We start from the raw sequence: 16,577 nt of genomic DNA, 5'->3' as shown, positions 1-16,577 counted from the left end.
TTTTTTCCAGTCATTTTAATCAACAAATCATTAGCTTTGCGTGAGGAAAGACTGATCTGATTTCTATTGCTGAAAACTGAAGAAATAAGGAAAATAGCAGCTGCACTGTAGTCTTTTCTATTTTGCAGTTTGATAGCCGTGATATGTAATTTGGTTCCAATATTTAAACAAGGATTCAGCTGTCTGTGAAAACCAAACTTAAAAAGATTATTTGTATCCGACACAAGTATTGACTGTAGTTTGAGGCGTGTTTTCATGAGTCTGGGCTCACAAAGATTTTACAATAACTTGGAATGCGTTCTTGTAATAAGCATTAAATAATGCTGAAATGGGACTTTTTCAATGCCTCGCTGCTCCTTAACGAGCATGGGCACCTCCTTTTTTTATTTTATCCTTAAAGTTCTCATAAAGTAAATATTCAGTGGACAAAATTTGAACAAAAATCTATTGACAGTTTTATTTCAGGGGAATTACCTTAAATGGCGGACCTTAACATCGCGGACAGCATCTTGTTAACTTTCATCACTTGCCGCCAATATGGACACGTAACTTAAATAACATAACATGTTGCTCTACTTTACGATGCAGACTGCTAATTTTCGCAACTATTTTCGCAAATTTGTTCGCACGGATACTTTGCCTTATTGATAGCAGAGAGCACTGCTCATTGTAGCCGGTGCATTCTAAGGCGGCTGACTCAAATGTAGAGAGGCATCGCGAATTAATGTTCGGCTATATTGTGAAGCGTCCTTGAAAAGTTTTTTCGCTAATATAAATTTCATTTTTCTCCTGATCACCACTGCGAAAAAATTATCGTTGTAGCTATTTCCGTCAATTTTATATGAATTTTCAAAGTTTGTAAAATTGCCATTTTCCATGTTCACGACCGAGGAATAGCGGAGAATGCGACGAGTTGGCTTCTTATTCTAGTGAATAACAATATTTTGTTCCTGAGAAGAATATATGCGAACATGCAATAGTGTGTGTCAAAATCGTTGCAGAATGCGAGGGAGATGTATTGTTTGAGGCTGTAGCAATACAGGGTGGGTAGGATAGAGTATTCCTCTTCCGTCCATGCCTCTATCTCGATGAAACTCGACCAGAAACGAGGAAAAGACCAAAGAAGTGGGCTGATCTGTGCGAAGCTACAGCCGGGGAGCCATCGAGGATTTCTTCGATCTCGGGTTCGCCGCTACTGTAAAATCCTAGAGATTTTCATGGCCTGTGCATTCTTCTCTATCTCTAGTGGAAAGCTTAACATTGTCAAGGTACTGCATAAGACACGAATTTGGGATAAGTTGGAAAAAATCTCACTATTCCGACTATTCTGACTATTCCGAGCGCAAACGATCCTCCGAGTCGCAGACTATAGGTGAGGAAATTACACGGTAAATTAAACGAATCGCGTTTTTAATAGGCACTTTTCTCAACGAATACTAAAACGAAACCTTCGTTCTACAACGAGGGGATTAAGATTGTTCAGGCGTCGAACTGGTGAACTAGCTATGTATTCGTGGATTTTAATAAAAACACGCACGCCGGAGGTCGTAATCCGGCCGTGTTACTTAATGGCCGTTCCAAATAGAGAATTGTGTTGTTCTTTGAGCTTCGTCTTTGGGAAAGGAAATATATCTAAATTACAAACTTAGAATGAATTAAGCATTTATAAATATATGAGGAAACTGAAACAAACGATTAAGATTCGGCTCTATAGCTACCGACGTAGATTGTGCTGAAGGAATCCGCTTGTCAGTCAACCGAAACGCAAACTAATAAGTCGAGAACTCCTAGTTATTAGCGTAAGTCAAAATTAATGTACATTTCATTCAAAATAACAGTATTCATTTAAGTGATACTATACTGAACCTCTTTCCAAGATCTTGTCGAAGGATTTTCCGTGATTTACTAGTACAAAATATGCAGATTTGTGTAGCGTGTGTTCATACACAGTAATTGACTATGCATATACTACGGTAGGTCGACAATAACAATTAAAGCGAAAAGTTACCTGGATATTTTTTGCCGACATCTCTGCTTATCTCTTATGTTAGAACTATTTTCAGTCATTGATCTGGAGAAGTAGGCAGGAGTATAGGTTTCGACTGCATCGCATATTAACTTGTTTTCTGGGGAAATTAATGTTTGAATCTTAAAATGTTTTGACACTCCGAAATCTGCACGTTCCTTAAAGTCAAATTACCAACTCTTCGTGTTCATTGACATCTTTATAACTCCTTAAGAGCTCTAAGGTCACGGTATCCGTTTTCAGCAATTATTTGTACTTTTATAACCCAAATGGACCAGCAAATTATCGATCCTGATCCTGGCCTAAATTACAACGCGGCGATCACGACTGGCGACCCGCACTTCAAAATGGAAAAAAATATATATGTACATCGCAGCCGTCCAAATCGTAGCTAGACTTCGAATGGTAATGCTTGATGATACATTTCTTTCGTTTAAAAATCTTGTCCAGTTTTGATAAAATATGAATCACAAATAACCCAAAAATGTTTTGACAGCCCTCGAATCTCAGTCAAAATGTCTCTTGAGTGTTTTAGCCCAGTTCCCGAAGTGACGTTACTAGTAGCCCGACCCAGATCCTACTTTGCATCGTGCGGTCGTGAACATGGAAATTACATGTTCAAATGCCTGTAGAAACGCAAGGATTTTATCAATCGAGATACTTTTTTGCTGAAGTAATCAGGGAAACTAGTAGATTTTATTAGAGGAATAAAAATTTTTGGTGTTAGTGGCACTTTAAAGTAATCGACTAACCTATGAAACAATATGACCCAGGCTTTATATATATTGTTACAGTGCCCCGGCTAGTCAGTCACAGCTTTGTTTTTGTTTACAAGCGAGAGTTTGGCTATTATATTTTACTCGGAGCTTGTCGAAACGAAGGGAATCACTGTGAAACTACTCAAGATAATTAAACATACTTTCAGGAACATAACTTACAATAAGGCAATAAGATTTCGCCTCACCATGCAATATCAATAACTTTGATGGCATCGAAAATGGCGGAGACTGACTAGGGCCCTTTAAAGGGTAATCGCTGATTTCCCTCGTTGGTTTGGATTATTTACGAGGAAGAAACAGGTGGAAATCGTGAGCGACCGTGAAATGCGTGCACTATAACATATATATTTCTTTCTATCTTAACGTTTATCTTTTATCTTGCACAAAACCTCGCCAGCTCGAATCAGTCTTCCTCCTCCATCCAGCAGTCCAGGCCACTTGTAACAAGCAATCTCCTCTCCTTGATCTTGGCCGGAGGGTCTCAGCATCGTTGTACGCATATAAGGGCTGTTGTGATAGCCAATTTTGGTGTGAAAATTTTGCAGATACAAGGATTTGTATTCTATCTGCATGGGTGGGATCTGAGTAACCATTCTCCATGTCAGTCGGATGCACGCTTTCATGTAGGCAACAACTGTTGGATCATGTAGTATGTGCGTACTTGGTAAGAGCTGGAAATATGTATCCTCCATCTGCCACGCGCCCCACTTACTCCAAGCAACTTGCACAACATCCTGAAAGATCATTTTTAAATTCACGCTATTACAGGAAAGTTAAGTCAAGCAAGTTACTCCTCTTACACCCTATAGGCTCCTCTCCCAGTCGCATAAAGTAGCCCCCGTGGCTTAAAGAGGCTAAATCCCATGATAAGCCTCGTAGTCAACACCCGCCCGGAATACGAGTTATGAAGAGTTCTTTAAAATGATCCTTCCCATTTTAACCCTCGTAATGTGTGAACACACTCTATAATACCGAATCTTGCAAACTGATTCTTTCCCTGCATATTTTCAGCGACGTTCTTGACAGCGTTCATACCCGACTTTGAAAAAAATAATTAATGCCAAGTCCCATATATGTATTATTGTATGTATCATCTATCTGTGTCATTTGTTTCGTTTGATTCCAGTAGTAACTGCTAAAGTGTTATAGAGTGTGTTCACGTGACGTCATCAAATTCTCAAATCCAACCTAAAGAGCCACTAAAGGTTTTATTCTCATCAGGCATGTGAGGTGCTAAATCTATATCTGTTTACAACTTTCCAGCTCAATAGCGTCCTTTGATTGGAAACCAGCGCATTTTGAATTTCGGGGTTATGGCGGTGCGTGACTTAAAGCTAAGATCGCGTTTGTCGAAAAGTATACACTTATCTCGTGATTTTTTAGCCACTTTTGGAGTTAAAGTATTAAGAAAAGTGTTTCTGTAAATGTGTTTTGGTTCGGTTCAGATAATCAGTCGACCAGATAGCCAAAGTAAATTCCACATGTTTACACTATTTTCCGGCCGCTATATTGGAGAACTAAGGACGTCCACCAACATGGCGGCTCCAAACTAAGCTCTATGATTTTGCGCGGAACTTTTCGACGAATATCTTAATTTTGGGACAACGCCCACACCTTAAACTTGGAGAACTGTCTTCTTTATTTATCGTCTATTATATCACGATTTCTTGACTTTATCCACTAAATGGCTTTTGATTATATTGTTTACTGCGTGACAATGAACACACTCTATTCCATACGCGACTTTCGGGTTTCAATTTTGAAGACGTTTGAAAGTTCTCCATGTCACTAAGGATGTGTGTCATCCGAGGCTAGCTGTGTGTTACAACATCTTTTACATGGGGGTTTGGGTCGTAATTTCAGGGCGTTTAAGAGAGTTACTTTTCTTTGTTTGAAATTTAAGCCAGAAGGACCTGGTTAGTGTGTAGCATCTTATCGCTTTACCTAAGAAAGGAGCAATATAGTTAGAATCTAAAATCTTTTCAAACTCCGAGATATGGCACATCGTCAAAATGACGATTCTTTTAACCTACTGACTAACGTAACGTTCAAGAACACTCTGGTTTTGTTTACCGCCAAATAATTAGATTAATCCAATATTCTTGAAATTGTGCTTTTTTTGGACAAGGTATAGTTCTGCACTAAGTTGGTTGTATTACAACTTTTTTGCGCTCAGTAGTTGTGACATGCGAATTGAATGAAAATGGTCGACTATTAGCCCAGTTAGAACTCGTTAGATTGATGTCGACGTGAAATCGATAATGTCGTTTTTCTCGGAAATACCACGATATTTGAAGAAAAAAACTACATACCGTTTTTACTTTTACTAAGGCCTACTTATAGGCAAAAGAAGGGTTTTTTTTTTTTTTCACGGGCCTTACGGAACTATATATTTTTATTTTTGTGGACATTTGCCCTTAAGCAGCATCTCTTCTAAGTTTAAACTAAACCTATTGAAAGCTCCGATATTCGCCATGAAAATGTCAACCCTCACGCCTATTCCCCCTATTCCTAAAATTAAGTCAACCAAGCACCCTTTCAACAAATATAAATTCATAACTTATCATCGAAATTTATAGTCATGTAATGAAAGTTCCGTGATATCTTGTGTGATGGTGTGCACATATTGTTCATGACATTTACCTTGTGTATCTAAATTTAAATTATGGTTTGTCGTTAGCAAAATCGTAGCACAATGACAGCCTTAAGTGGAGGAGATAATAACATACGTTCAAAAAGCAATCAAGGTTGCAGGTCGGTGCACTCTCCTTTAAATTCAGCATTAGAGCTTCCAGGACATCTGCTGGGTACTGTGATTCTTGGTGCCTCACGTTTACGGTAACGGGTACTATGAAGAAAGAATATCCCTCCTGTTGGGTTAGAACAAAATAGTTGGTTATTAAGTAGAAATTTTAGGGCAATCTTCATTTGGATGTCGAAAATCTAAAACCAAATTAGTTGCAATGGCCAATCACAAGAATGACAATCAACGGAATGAAACAATGAAAGCTCGAAGAAGATGTATTCAAACAGGGCACATCGTGCAAATCGTGGGAAAAGCAGCAATACTTAATCATCTTTGGGTTTCATTTTGCTTCTTATTGGTTTGGTGGGAGCAGGGTCTTAAATCAATTTCAGATTGACTGTTGGTATGCCCCCCTACATTTGGATAACTTTCCTCCAGTATCTTTATGGTTGAGCTTCTACATTATTTAGAGAAAATTTGAAATCCACGTCTCCGTATACCATTACATTCAAAGAAGTGTTCCAAACAAAATTAACCGATGCTATCGTTAATCCAATCATTTGATTTTCGAGACTCGATACCAACGGAATAACGTAATCATTCAACCACAGCTGTCATTCGAATATCAAATCTTTATTGGGTCACAGTGACAGACTCTCTCTCTTCATTCGCCATAATGGTAAGGGCAATTTGTGTGAATTTCTATTTTAAACCAGAGAAATAGTGGAGCCGACTGCAATCTGTTTGTTGGACCGTTGTATTCAATTCCCTGTATATCAAACGGCGGCACTGGAGTTCGTCTGGTTGGAGGAGCGCGCACAAAGGAATTCTGTCAGGTTAAAGCTCGAGAAAGGTGAATATATTTGTTAAACAAGGGGTGGGAATGATTGCAGTGAAGTTTACTTTCGAATCTTCGAGTCAAAAATGAAAACAATTTTTGATCAATAAAATGCTTCGCCCCATATCTGAGCAGAACTCTTCAGCCATTTTGGCCCCATGTTCATGTTGTCCTCATCTCCTCCATAACAATTAACATGTTTCAATGCATGACACACCGTACTGTACACAGACTGATTTCTTTTGGTCGTCGGACCGGTCTGTTTGATGGCTGTTAGTTCGCTGATTAGTAACTCTACGTCACAATATGGTGACTCACTTTTGCCGCTTTACCTTTTCATAGAGGCTAAATTGTCGGCTTTGTTCTGGAGCTAAGTTAACCACACCTCTAGCCATCTCCTTACAAAACTCAACAGCGGCTTTTCTTGCCTCTACCACTCGTTCGTAGGCAGCCTGAAAGGAAAATAAAACGATGGAACGATCTTTGTAAATGTCTAACTAAATCATGCAAACAACTTGTAATTCAAAATACTCAGTTCACACTAAGCAGCACCACGCTTGTACACGAGAATCATTACCATATTTTCCTTCGACCGACTACCAAAGTCGAAATCTTTTCCATTTTAAATTTTTTTCTATGATTCCAAGAGTGGAACCATGGACCGGTAAAATACGAGGAATATTACCCTAAAGCACCGATAAAAAAGTTTTAATTTACTCTTGCTTTCTCGTACTCGATATGCGGAATTTAAGTAAAAGGCAACCCCAGTTCAATTCCAGTAGGAGGTGTTAAATAGCTGTTTCTGATGCAATTTCCTCAGTCGATTTGCGAGGGCAAAACGTGTTCAGAGCCAAATATTTAAAAACAAGACGATGCGACGGATTTTGAGCTATTTTTTGAATACCCGATAAACAAAATGTAACATCTTTTTTTTAGTTTGCGAAACATTTTACTCCGCATGAATGTTTAACTCATTTCTGGCACATCAAAGATGGGCGTGGCAAAAGGCCATAAGGTTAATCATTAATATCTCAGCAAATATTTACAGGAGAATAATCTACTCTATCTCATTTAAAAAAGCATAAAAAACACTCTCTAGAAGAGAAAAGCTCTCCTTCATGGAAGCTAGTAGTAATTTTTAAACAATTTAGATAAATTAAACTTCGCAAAAAAGAAAAAAGGAAAAAATGTAAAAAAATATTTAAAAGATGCATTTTCACTCCACTGGTCAAATTTGATGAACAAATAAATCATTTTCCTTAATTTATCAGCAAACATATCCTGAAAACAGAGCGAAAAACCATCGAAACCGAAATTTATTAGATTATCTTTTTTTACCTAATTAAAAATCTCACATTTCCGTTACCATGGCGACACTAGTGGAATATTAACTCAGATCGAGTTACGCGTCCTTTCGAAAAGTGTGTTTACTCAACGAAACAAAGCTCTTTTCTAATGTTCCTGAGCTCTACGATCCCAAAAACGATTCAAGACACATAATTCAAGAATTATTCGAGATTGCAAACGGAAAAACGGCGGTCCGAAGGGAATTTAGTTGCATTTGCACAACATTCCTGGATTTGCGTAGCACATGGCGAAGGTCATGCAAGCTCACTTACCTAAAATTTTCGCTTCTGATTTCTTGCTAACCGTAAAATTACATTCGTATTTACTTCAAATACCTTTAGGAATGTTGTCCGCTTCCGAAAAAATCTTCAGGACGTTGAAATCATGGACATAGCTCGCTCAACGAAAGGCGGCCATTTTGACTTAAAATTGTGTGATTTCGCAATGTCGTCATGTAGGCCATTTTGAAGCATTCCACATGAAACTAGCCATGTGCTTAAGTAATTATCTCTAGTTTTATGTCCCCAAATTTCAGGGGAAACGAAAATAATTCGATTTTTTTAGAATTTTTTTAGTCATCAATTCTGAAGCATTGAAATTTATAGAGCGTGACAGGAAAGAGTTCAGAGGCAATTTCTACTTCCTGAAATTTTGAGGTGAGGTCATAAGGGTAGATTTTGTGAAAAAAGCATTCCTGTTGTTCGGCCATTTCAATTTCAGAAGGAAAAGGAAACAAACAGCGGTTACAAACATTACAAATAGACATCGCGTGGTCTAAAAATCTTTAAAACTGTTTTAAGGACTGGCTCGATACAGCTTTTTCTGCACCATACCTGGCATTTTCAATTACTCTGATCGATGTGGAAATTACACCAGTTTTGGGAAAAGGATTGAAGTTTGGTTGAATGTGTTTTTTAAGATAAATTATGTTAAAATTTCAGATGTGTGTGTAACATTCTCCCGTGATCAATACATTTCACTACACTACCTGAATGCATGTTTGCGGGATGTTTTTTTGAATAACTGATCGTGGGGACTTTTGGCCCTTCTTTTCATGCCAGCGAAAGGACTATTTACAAAGGATTCCAAAATCTCCACCTCGAGTGACAAAGAACAGGTAGGTATTGGAGAAAATAATAATTATTCAGAAGAAAAAGGGCTAAAAATTGTGCACAAGTACTCTTGTCAATACCTTAAGTCAACCATGGATAAAACGAATTATTATATTTTGAAATATGCATCAACGAAATGTATTGATCACGAAGGAATGTTACACACATATATCTGAATATTTTAGCATATTTTTTTTATATATCGGGATTTAATAACGCAACTTTTTCGTAGGCTCGAGCGCCGACTTCATAGACAAATTTAAAAGTGTTCCAGTGTATCAATGCTAATGAAACTTTGGAAAAAAAAATGTTAACATTACCAGGCATACATGGTTAACGTTCTAAAATAATATATCGAGCCGTTTTTAAAATTTTCGAAAAAGCCCTAAAAATCAAAAGTCGTTCTAAATTTATTATGGAATTGACGTTGAGAAAAAATCTCGTTCTCCAGATCAAGAAAACACAAACCAACAAAACTGTCATGGCTTCAAAAAATAACTTTAAGGCACATTTTGGTGTCTTTTGGAGCAATGTCATTGACATAGTGTTCTTCTTTCAGTCCATTCAATTTCGTTAAACAAAAAGCATGATTTGAAATGTTTTCGCGATTTATTCCAAATCAAACATACAGAGTTTTTTTTTATTCTTGCATATTCCCCTTGTTATACGTCGTAATATTAGAAATTGGCATCAGCTTTTCTATAACAGATCTGGTTCGTACAAAATTCAAGCTTTACCGATTTTCATTTTCCGCTTTATCGTTTCCATGGAAATATCGATTATCTCAAAAAACACATTCAACCAAACTTCAGCCTTTTTTCAAAAACTGGTGTAATTTCCACATAAATAATAATACATAAAATAAAACACTTTAATAGCTGACACAATTACTGGTAACCCAATAGTTTACATTGTGGGCTATATAAAAAAAAAAAGAAAAAAATATATATTTAGTTAAAAAATGTTAAAATATCGAAGAAGTTAAAATATAATACAGCATGCACATAAAATGTACTCGAATATATTACAAGACATTTTCAAAACGTTCTAGAGACGGTAAAATGTTCACGGTCTGAATTACTTTGTAAAAAGTTGTTAACTAAAAGTTTCTTAAAGTTTCTTTCACGAGTGATCGATCAGAGAAAGGGAAGGTTGGTAAAACGCCAATTGAATATGCTAGGTATAGTCCAGAAAATTGTATCGAACTACCTTGACTTGCCGTTTCGTATGTTACAGCACACGTAAACATACATTAACCGTCACTTCTGAAGATATAATTATTTCTATTCTTAAGCCAGTCTTAAGCGCGCGCGCAGATGAATAACGGGGCGTGACAGCGAAACTGAGTAAACACGATTTGCTAAACTGAGAGAAAATTACAAAACGAACCTCAAAAATTAGACATGCTAGTCTAGGGTAATAGATCTCCATGTAAATTTTCTCTTTTGGTTGACAGAGTTTCTGGAGTCTATCAATTACATCGATCCTGGCTTCGTCAATAAATTTGGCAAAGTCCTCCTCCACTTTTGACTGTCTGTTCAAACTAAGCATGTCTTCCACTTTTGACTGATCTTGTTTCACTCGTTTTTCACTAAGAGTGGCAAGCCTACAATGATAAAACAAAGACGAACATTATCTATATATGGCACTGCTATGCCAGGTAAGGGTGTGACCATCTTTACTAGCCCTATTCATTTTAACGTCTGTCAGATCTATTCTACCGTTAGTGACGTGACAGACGCAAATTGTATTAATTAAATTGGAGGGTTGTCCAATACACCCAACTAGAGTCGATTCGTCTCTGGAGTTGACGATTCGACTAACCGGAAGTCGATTCGAGAACCCTCTTTGATGGAATCGACACGAATCGTCTCCCTTACTGTCGATTCGTCTTACCGGAAGTCGATTTGCGCAAGACTTAGAAAATATCGAATCGCACTATTTTTTGCTCTAAATCGCATCTTTTTCTCAGCCAATGAGAAAAGGAAAGTAAAACAAAACAACCAATCAGATTTCAAGGTTAGTTTAAAGTAAGCAATAAAATTTCAGGAAATGAAAGACAAAAAGCCATTGTGTGGCGAATTTTACAACTATTATCGCTAAAACTTTGTTGTTGTTGTTGTTGTTGTTGTTGTTGTTTTTCAAAACATTTGACGAATTTAATTAATTACAGTTTCTGAATGACGATTATGAGCTCCTTCAGGCTGAAGACCTACTTTTCAGGAAGTTTCCAACATTCAGTGTCCATTTTGACGAATATTCTGGCGATTTTTCTTCAGCATCGGCTCAAGATCCGTCCAACAAAACACAAACAAACGAAAACCACACAACAAATTCAGGGCCATCTCAAGAAGGTAGATGTTTCCAGGTTTCCGGTAGTTTCAAACGAAGCAATACAATAGCTCAACTCTGTCGCTGTGAATAAACATACGTAGTCAAAATACGCCCCACTCCACAAAACAGTGAATGAACGAACGTCTTCCGAAGCTGGTGCCCCGCCATCTTGAAAATATCTTGAAACAAACGACACCGCAAAAACTTGACAAGGTCTTGAGTATTAACTTCTACGCCGAGGTCACAAAAAGAAACGGAGATACTTACGAGCTGGAATCCCTTAAAATCATGCAGAGTGCCATTGAACGGTATTTAAGAGAGAAAAACTATCTACTGGGCATTGTGCACTCGAGGGAGTTTCACAACTCAAAAGTAATCCATCGCAGAATTACACTAGCTGCACCTTTAAATTCCTTCTCCAAAGACAACTAGAAGTCTCAGCCTCATTCACAGAAGAAAAGGAAGGTCTTCCATCATTGATTCAGGGGGCGATAATTGAACTTTGATGCATGAAGTAGACTGTTTTCGTTCTGACTTCAGAACTGCTTGTTTCTTTGTTATGCTCGAATGAGTTTTTGTCACATGACATCGTTTTGCATAGTAAATGAGATGTCAAGCCGTTTCCGGTTCCGCTATTTTAACGCCGGCTACTGAATCTAACATTTAAGGCGATAAAATTGTGCGATTTCAAAATGGAATTTATAAAGTGGCAATTGAACTTCGGTCGTGCAATTTTGGTCTGAAATCATTCTTGTGATTTCAAATCGAACTCGCGCTGCGCGCTCGTTCAATCTTGAAATCACGCGTATGATTTCAGACCAAATTGCACTCCACTCAGTTCAATTACCATTATTTATTAAAACCGGATTAAACAGTTTTCTCCTATCCCTCCCCTGCTAAGCCTTTAAGGAGATGAAGAACGGAACCGCTGGGGGGGGGGGGGGTTGATAGTTTGACCGTTGAGATTCTAAAGGCAGATTTGGAAACATCTGTGGATGTCTTACACTACTTCTAGCATAAGGTGTGGGAGCAAGAACAAATACCGTAGGACTGGCAACGGGGATTGATAGTGAAACTACCAAAGAAAGGCGATCTCACCGAATGCAACAATTGGAGAGGCACAACGCTTATGGTGGTTGCAACAAACGTTCTGGGCAGAATCATGATTACACGAATACGGGATGGAATTGATAATAATATAAATTGCGCCAAGAACAGGCAGGTTTCAGGAAGGGCCGCGGTACAACGGAACAAATATCTATGCTGCGTAATATCATTGAACAGTGTATTGAATGGAACGCTAACCTTTATGTCTGTTTTGTCGACTTTGAGAAAGCATTTGATTCTGTAGATTGTTCTGTACTATGGAGGATTATGAGGAGCTACAGCATTCCTGAGAAGATTGTGACGATGGTGAAAGTGATGTACAGTCGGAGTGAATGCGCTGTAACTGATGGGTCAGGTGTGCACGATTGGTTCGAGATCAAAACCGGTGTTAAACAGGGTTGGTGTATGTCCCGGTTTCTTTTCCTGTATGTTGTGGACTGGGTTATGAGAAAGACCACCAAACATGGGAACACAGGCATCAGATGGAAGTTCAACAACTTCCTAGAAGATCTTGACTTTGCTGACGACGTAGCCCTGAATTCTAGCAGTAGAGGTCATATCCAAATTAAAGTCAGCAACCTGGGACGTTATGCAAAAATGACGGGCCTTAAGATTAACACAGCAAAGACCATGATGATGTGCTGGAACAACACCCCAGGCAGAAAGGTCCAGGTCGATGGAAAAGAACGGGAAACGGTGTCGAAATTTGTTTATCTAGGAGGAACAGTGACCCAGGAGGGGGGCTCAGATGAAGACATCAAAAGTAGACTTGGAAAAGCCAGAGCAGCATTCAGCAAGCTTAGAAATATATGGAAGAGCAGTCAGCTAAAATTGAAAACTAAGCTGAAGATCTTTAAGTCCAACGTTATAGCTAGTCTGTTATACGGTTGTGAAACATGGCGTGTGACTAAAAGAGATGCGACCAAGCTAGACGTATTTCTACATAAAAGTCTGAGAAGGCATTAACATGGGCCCCAGAGGGAAGAAGAAATCGTGGCAGACCGAAAGAGACTTGGCGGAGAACCGCAGAAAAAGAAAGAATAGCATTGGGTTTTGGCTCATGGAGCGAGGCAACAGTGGCTGCTCGTGACCGTGTGACATGGCGAAGGAGAATGTCTGGCCCTATACCCACTTAGGGTTACGGTCAAATCTATCTATCCCCTGCAAGTATGGTTTTTGTCCCAGACACTTCGTCCAGTAGGTTTGGCAGGTTTTAGGGGTGACTAGAAAAATTTTGTCCGATAACATGTAGTTTATACATGGCGGTTAACGCGGCACGAAGATGGTTTTTGGTTCAATCCGTGAAGTTGTAAAATGGAAATTAAAGTTGTTAAGCTAAGCAACAGTAGCTGCGACAAATGGACATGGAAAGACCAGAAGGACGTACTATACCATTTTTGTGTGGCAGCATAGCGTAACCCCGCGCTTCAATTTTAACAAGGAGACCTTCGTGGAGTGGTAAAATGGAAAATTATAAAGCTAAGGAACACTAGCTTCGGCAATGGACATTGAAATCCTGAAAGCTACGATGCTCGCTTCCGTTCAGACGATTCGACTTTGCAGGAGACGATTCGCGACGAATCGTGCGAATCGAGTCGAATCGTTAACAATTTGACATCCCAGTTGTTGCCCACCGCGATTCGACTTCCGTTCAGACGATTCGAGACGAATCCTCTAGAATCGTGAAGTACCTCAGACGAATCGACTCTCAGTTTGCTGTCACCTTTTAACAACGAGGAAGGTTCATATGATCATTTTCTCATGGGTCTTCGTGTCACGTGATGCGTATCGACTCGGTGCGAATTGAGTCGAGTCGTCAAGTACCTCAGACGAATCGAATCAGTTTGGGTGTATTGGACATGGATGATTAATTGTAACAGAATAGAATAGAGATGACTTTTCTGACATTTTTTTTAAGAATAGCGTCGTTTCAAAAAAAAAAAAAGGACATGGAAAGTAACAAAGAATAATTAAAATAAGACAAAACAAAGCAAAACAGAAAGAATGTTTGTTAATTACCTTTAACAACGTAGAAGGTTAATAAAATTATTTGTTTATGTATCGGTTATATTTTTTTAAGATTTCGCGCGTTGCTAGATTCTGATTTGGCGTTAAGGAGCCGAACACAGTATTCGCGCGCGCTCTTGCTAATGCAATTCAGCGCGCGGGCAACGATTGCAAAAAGAAACAAACATGGCGTCAATACGATGATCATTTTATTTGCTCAATGTCCGCGCTTTCTCTACTATTTTTCTTCATAATTAAACACAGTGTATTGTTGGTTTTAGTCTTTTATTACAAAGGTATGTTAGAAAAGGTAACGACGCGAAGAATCCAGCAATTCTCAGCTTTTTCTTTGTTACCAAAAGAACCCAGTTAAATACAACGCATGCGTAGTAAGTCGAAAAAGTGCGATTGAATGTGGAATAGCTCTCCCGGAAATACGCCTATTTCCCGAGAACACTCATTAGAATTTCACGAAATTTGGCACGAAAATACTTTAGGAAATAAGTAACTGAAGTATTGAAAAAAAATTGAACTTTAACAAAGGAAATTCTAGATATTCCAGTGAACCTTCAACTTTTGACAATAAAAATAAACGGTAAAAGTTTGCGACGTTTCGACCGCTCTTCGGTCATTATCAAGCAAGATGTAAGAAGTAAAATATGCATAGATATATATAGCTACAAAGAGGTAAGAATGTGTGAAAATTATTAATGAAGTAAAAATATGTAAAAAGTATGTAAAAGAATTTACAAAGTAGTGCTTAAAACAATAAAAACATGTAAAACTAATTAATATATATAGAAAAAGATTATTTAAAAACTTTCGCACGAATAGAGTCAGATTGTACATTGAGACTTGGTCTCAGTTCGTGAATAAAAAACATTTCAAAAATAAGACAGTCAAACTTGGTTGTACATTTCTTTAAAATCGAAAAGTTATTAGTAAGATCTTTAGGGGCCAAAGAATGTTCCTCGCGAAAATGTTTTCCAATTGATGACGATGGGTTTTTGTGCTCATCGACGCGTTGGTGCAAGTGCCGGCGCGTAAAACCAACATAACCTGCATCGCACAGGTCACATTTAAAATGGTACACAAGGGACTGTTGGTTAACGACTGGCGGCTTGACTTCATGTGATTTCAGGTCTCGCTCAATCTTGTGGCTGATGAAAACAGGTTGGATGGTGGTGTTTGTTTTCGTGCTAAGATCTTTCAGTTGCGTGCGAAGAAAATCAGCTGAAGCTTGGTCTTTGAATGGTAGGACAATCCGAACGGGCTCTGGACTGTTGTTGTCAGTCGGTGAAGGAACAGGTTGCTCAGAAACTTTGATGGCAATGAAGCGTGTTATGGTTGAATTAATTAAGTCATCTGGGTATTCAAGACGGGAGAACAACAACTTGAGACGATCGCATTCTTCGGAGAAATAGGTCCAGTTAGAAGAAAGTCGAAACGCACGATCCAGCATAGTTTTTAGTAGGCCGCGTTTATAACGATCGTCAACATGACTCTTGTAGTGTAACAAGAGACCAGAGTTTGTGGGCTTCACATAAACCTTTGTCTCAACGTGGTTGGATTTGTTAAGCAATTGCGTTCCAAGGAAAGGAAGCATGCGGTCATTTTCTATCTCCATTGTGAACTTAATAGAGGAGTGGCAATCGTTCAGAGTCTCCAGAAAGTTGTTGGCTGATGCTTGGTTAGGCATGATGGTCAGTGTGTCGTCTTATTTAGATCGGTCTGGAGACTCTGAACGATAAGAAGAAGCGGTAAGAAACCAATTTTCAATGAGCAGATGAAGAGACTGTTCGACAGCGGCGAGCTCGGACCGGCAGAGAACAAAAATCCCACACAGCTACAGAGGACGACCTATATTTACCTCGACCTCTTTTGTGGCCGACGAGGACGAGAGAATCAACGCCAACTAACGCCAACAATTCTGTCCTTGCGAAAAACCCCTCAAGGAGTTGAGTATTTTAAGCTGAACCGAAGTCGGCTCGGTTCTTTACCAGCCACGAAAAACCATCAGGGTGGTCTCGGAGATTCTGAAGATGACCCGACGCTAAGATATTTTCTGTCCCTGCAGTCAGCTTCACACATCCAGCTCGAAACGCCAAGACAGTCACAACAAGGGAAAGCTGAAAGAGTTCTTGTCGAAAATAATTTTGGCATAACGTCTGTGTCAAATGGCGATAAAAGCTTTCGGCAGTTTTTCATCACTGTAATGTGCAAGTGCACAATTATTACTCTTCTCGATGACTCAAACTTGCACTCTTTTCAAACTTTCTGA

General features: G+C 38.7%; 2 protein-coding genes across 2 annotated transcripts in view; both read right to left on the bottom strand.

Moving 5' to 3' along the window:
- Positions 1-431: 431 nt before the first annotated feature.
- Positions 432-16,577, bottom strand: part of LOC110065148 (uncharacterized) — a 31,205-nt gene continuing 15,059 nt past the window's right edge. Inside the window, exons 6-9 of the mRNA XM_089275986.1 lie at positions 10,238-10,454; positions 6,722-6,841; positions 5,535-5,675; positions 432-3,539 (exon numbers count right to left, since the gene is read on the bottom strand). Of these exons, the coding sequence (XP_089132112.1) occupies positions 3,165-3,539; positions 5,535-5,675; positions 6,722-6,841; positions 10,238-10,454 (853 nt within the window). The 3' untranslated portion in view covers positions 432-3,164. The remainder of the gene's footprint in view (positions 3,540-5,534; positions 5,676-6,721; positions 6,842-10,237; positions 10,455-16,577) is intronic.
- Positions 12,141-16,577, bottom strand: part of LOC149100936 (uncharacterized) — a 5,367-nt gene continuing 930 nt past the window's right edge. Inside the window, exon 1 of the mRNA XM_089275987.1 lies at positions 12,141-16,577. This exon is cut by the window's right edge and continues 930 nt beyond it. Within this exon, the coding sequence (XP_089132113.1) occupies positions 15,105-15,995 (891 nt within the window). The 5' untranslated portion in view covers positions 15,996-16,577 and the 3' untranslated portion in view covers positions 12,141-15,104.

Source organism: Orbicella faveolata, unplaced genomic scaffold, assembly GCF_042242905.1.
Source record: "Orbicella faveolata isolate gen_17 unplaced genomic scaffold, um_ofav_v1 contig_4, whole genome shotgun sequence".
Lineage (NCBI taxonomy): Eukaryota > Metazoa > Cnidaria > Anthozoa > Scleractinia > Merulinidae > Orbicella > Orbicella faveolata.
This window is presented reverse-complemented; position numbering and strand designations above follow the sequence as displayed.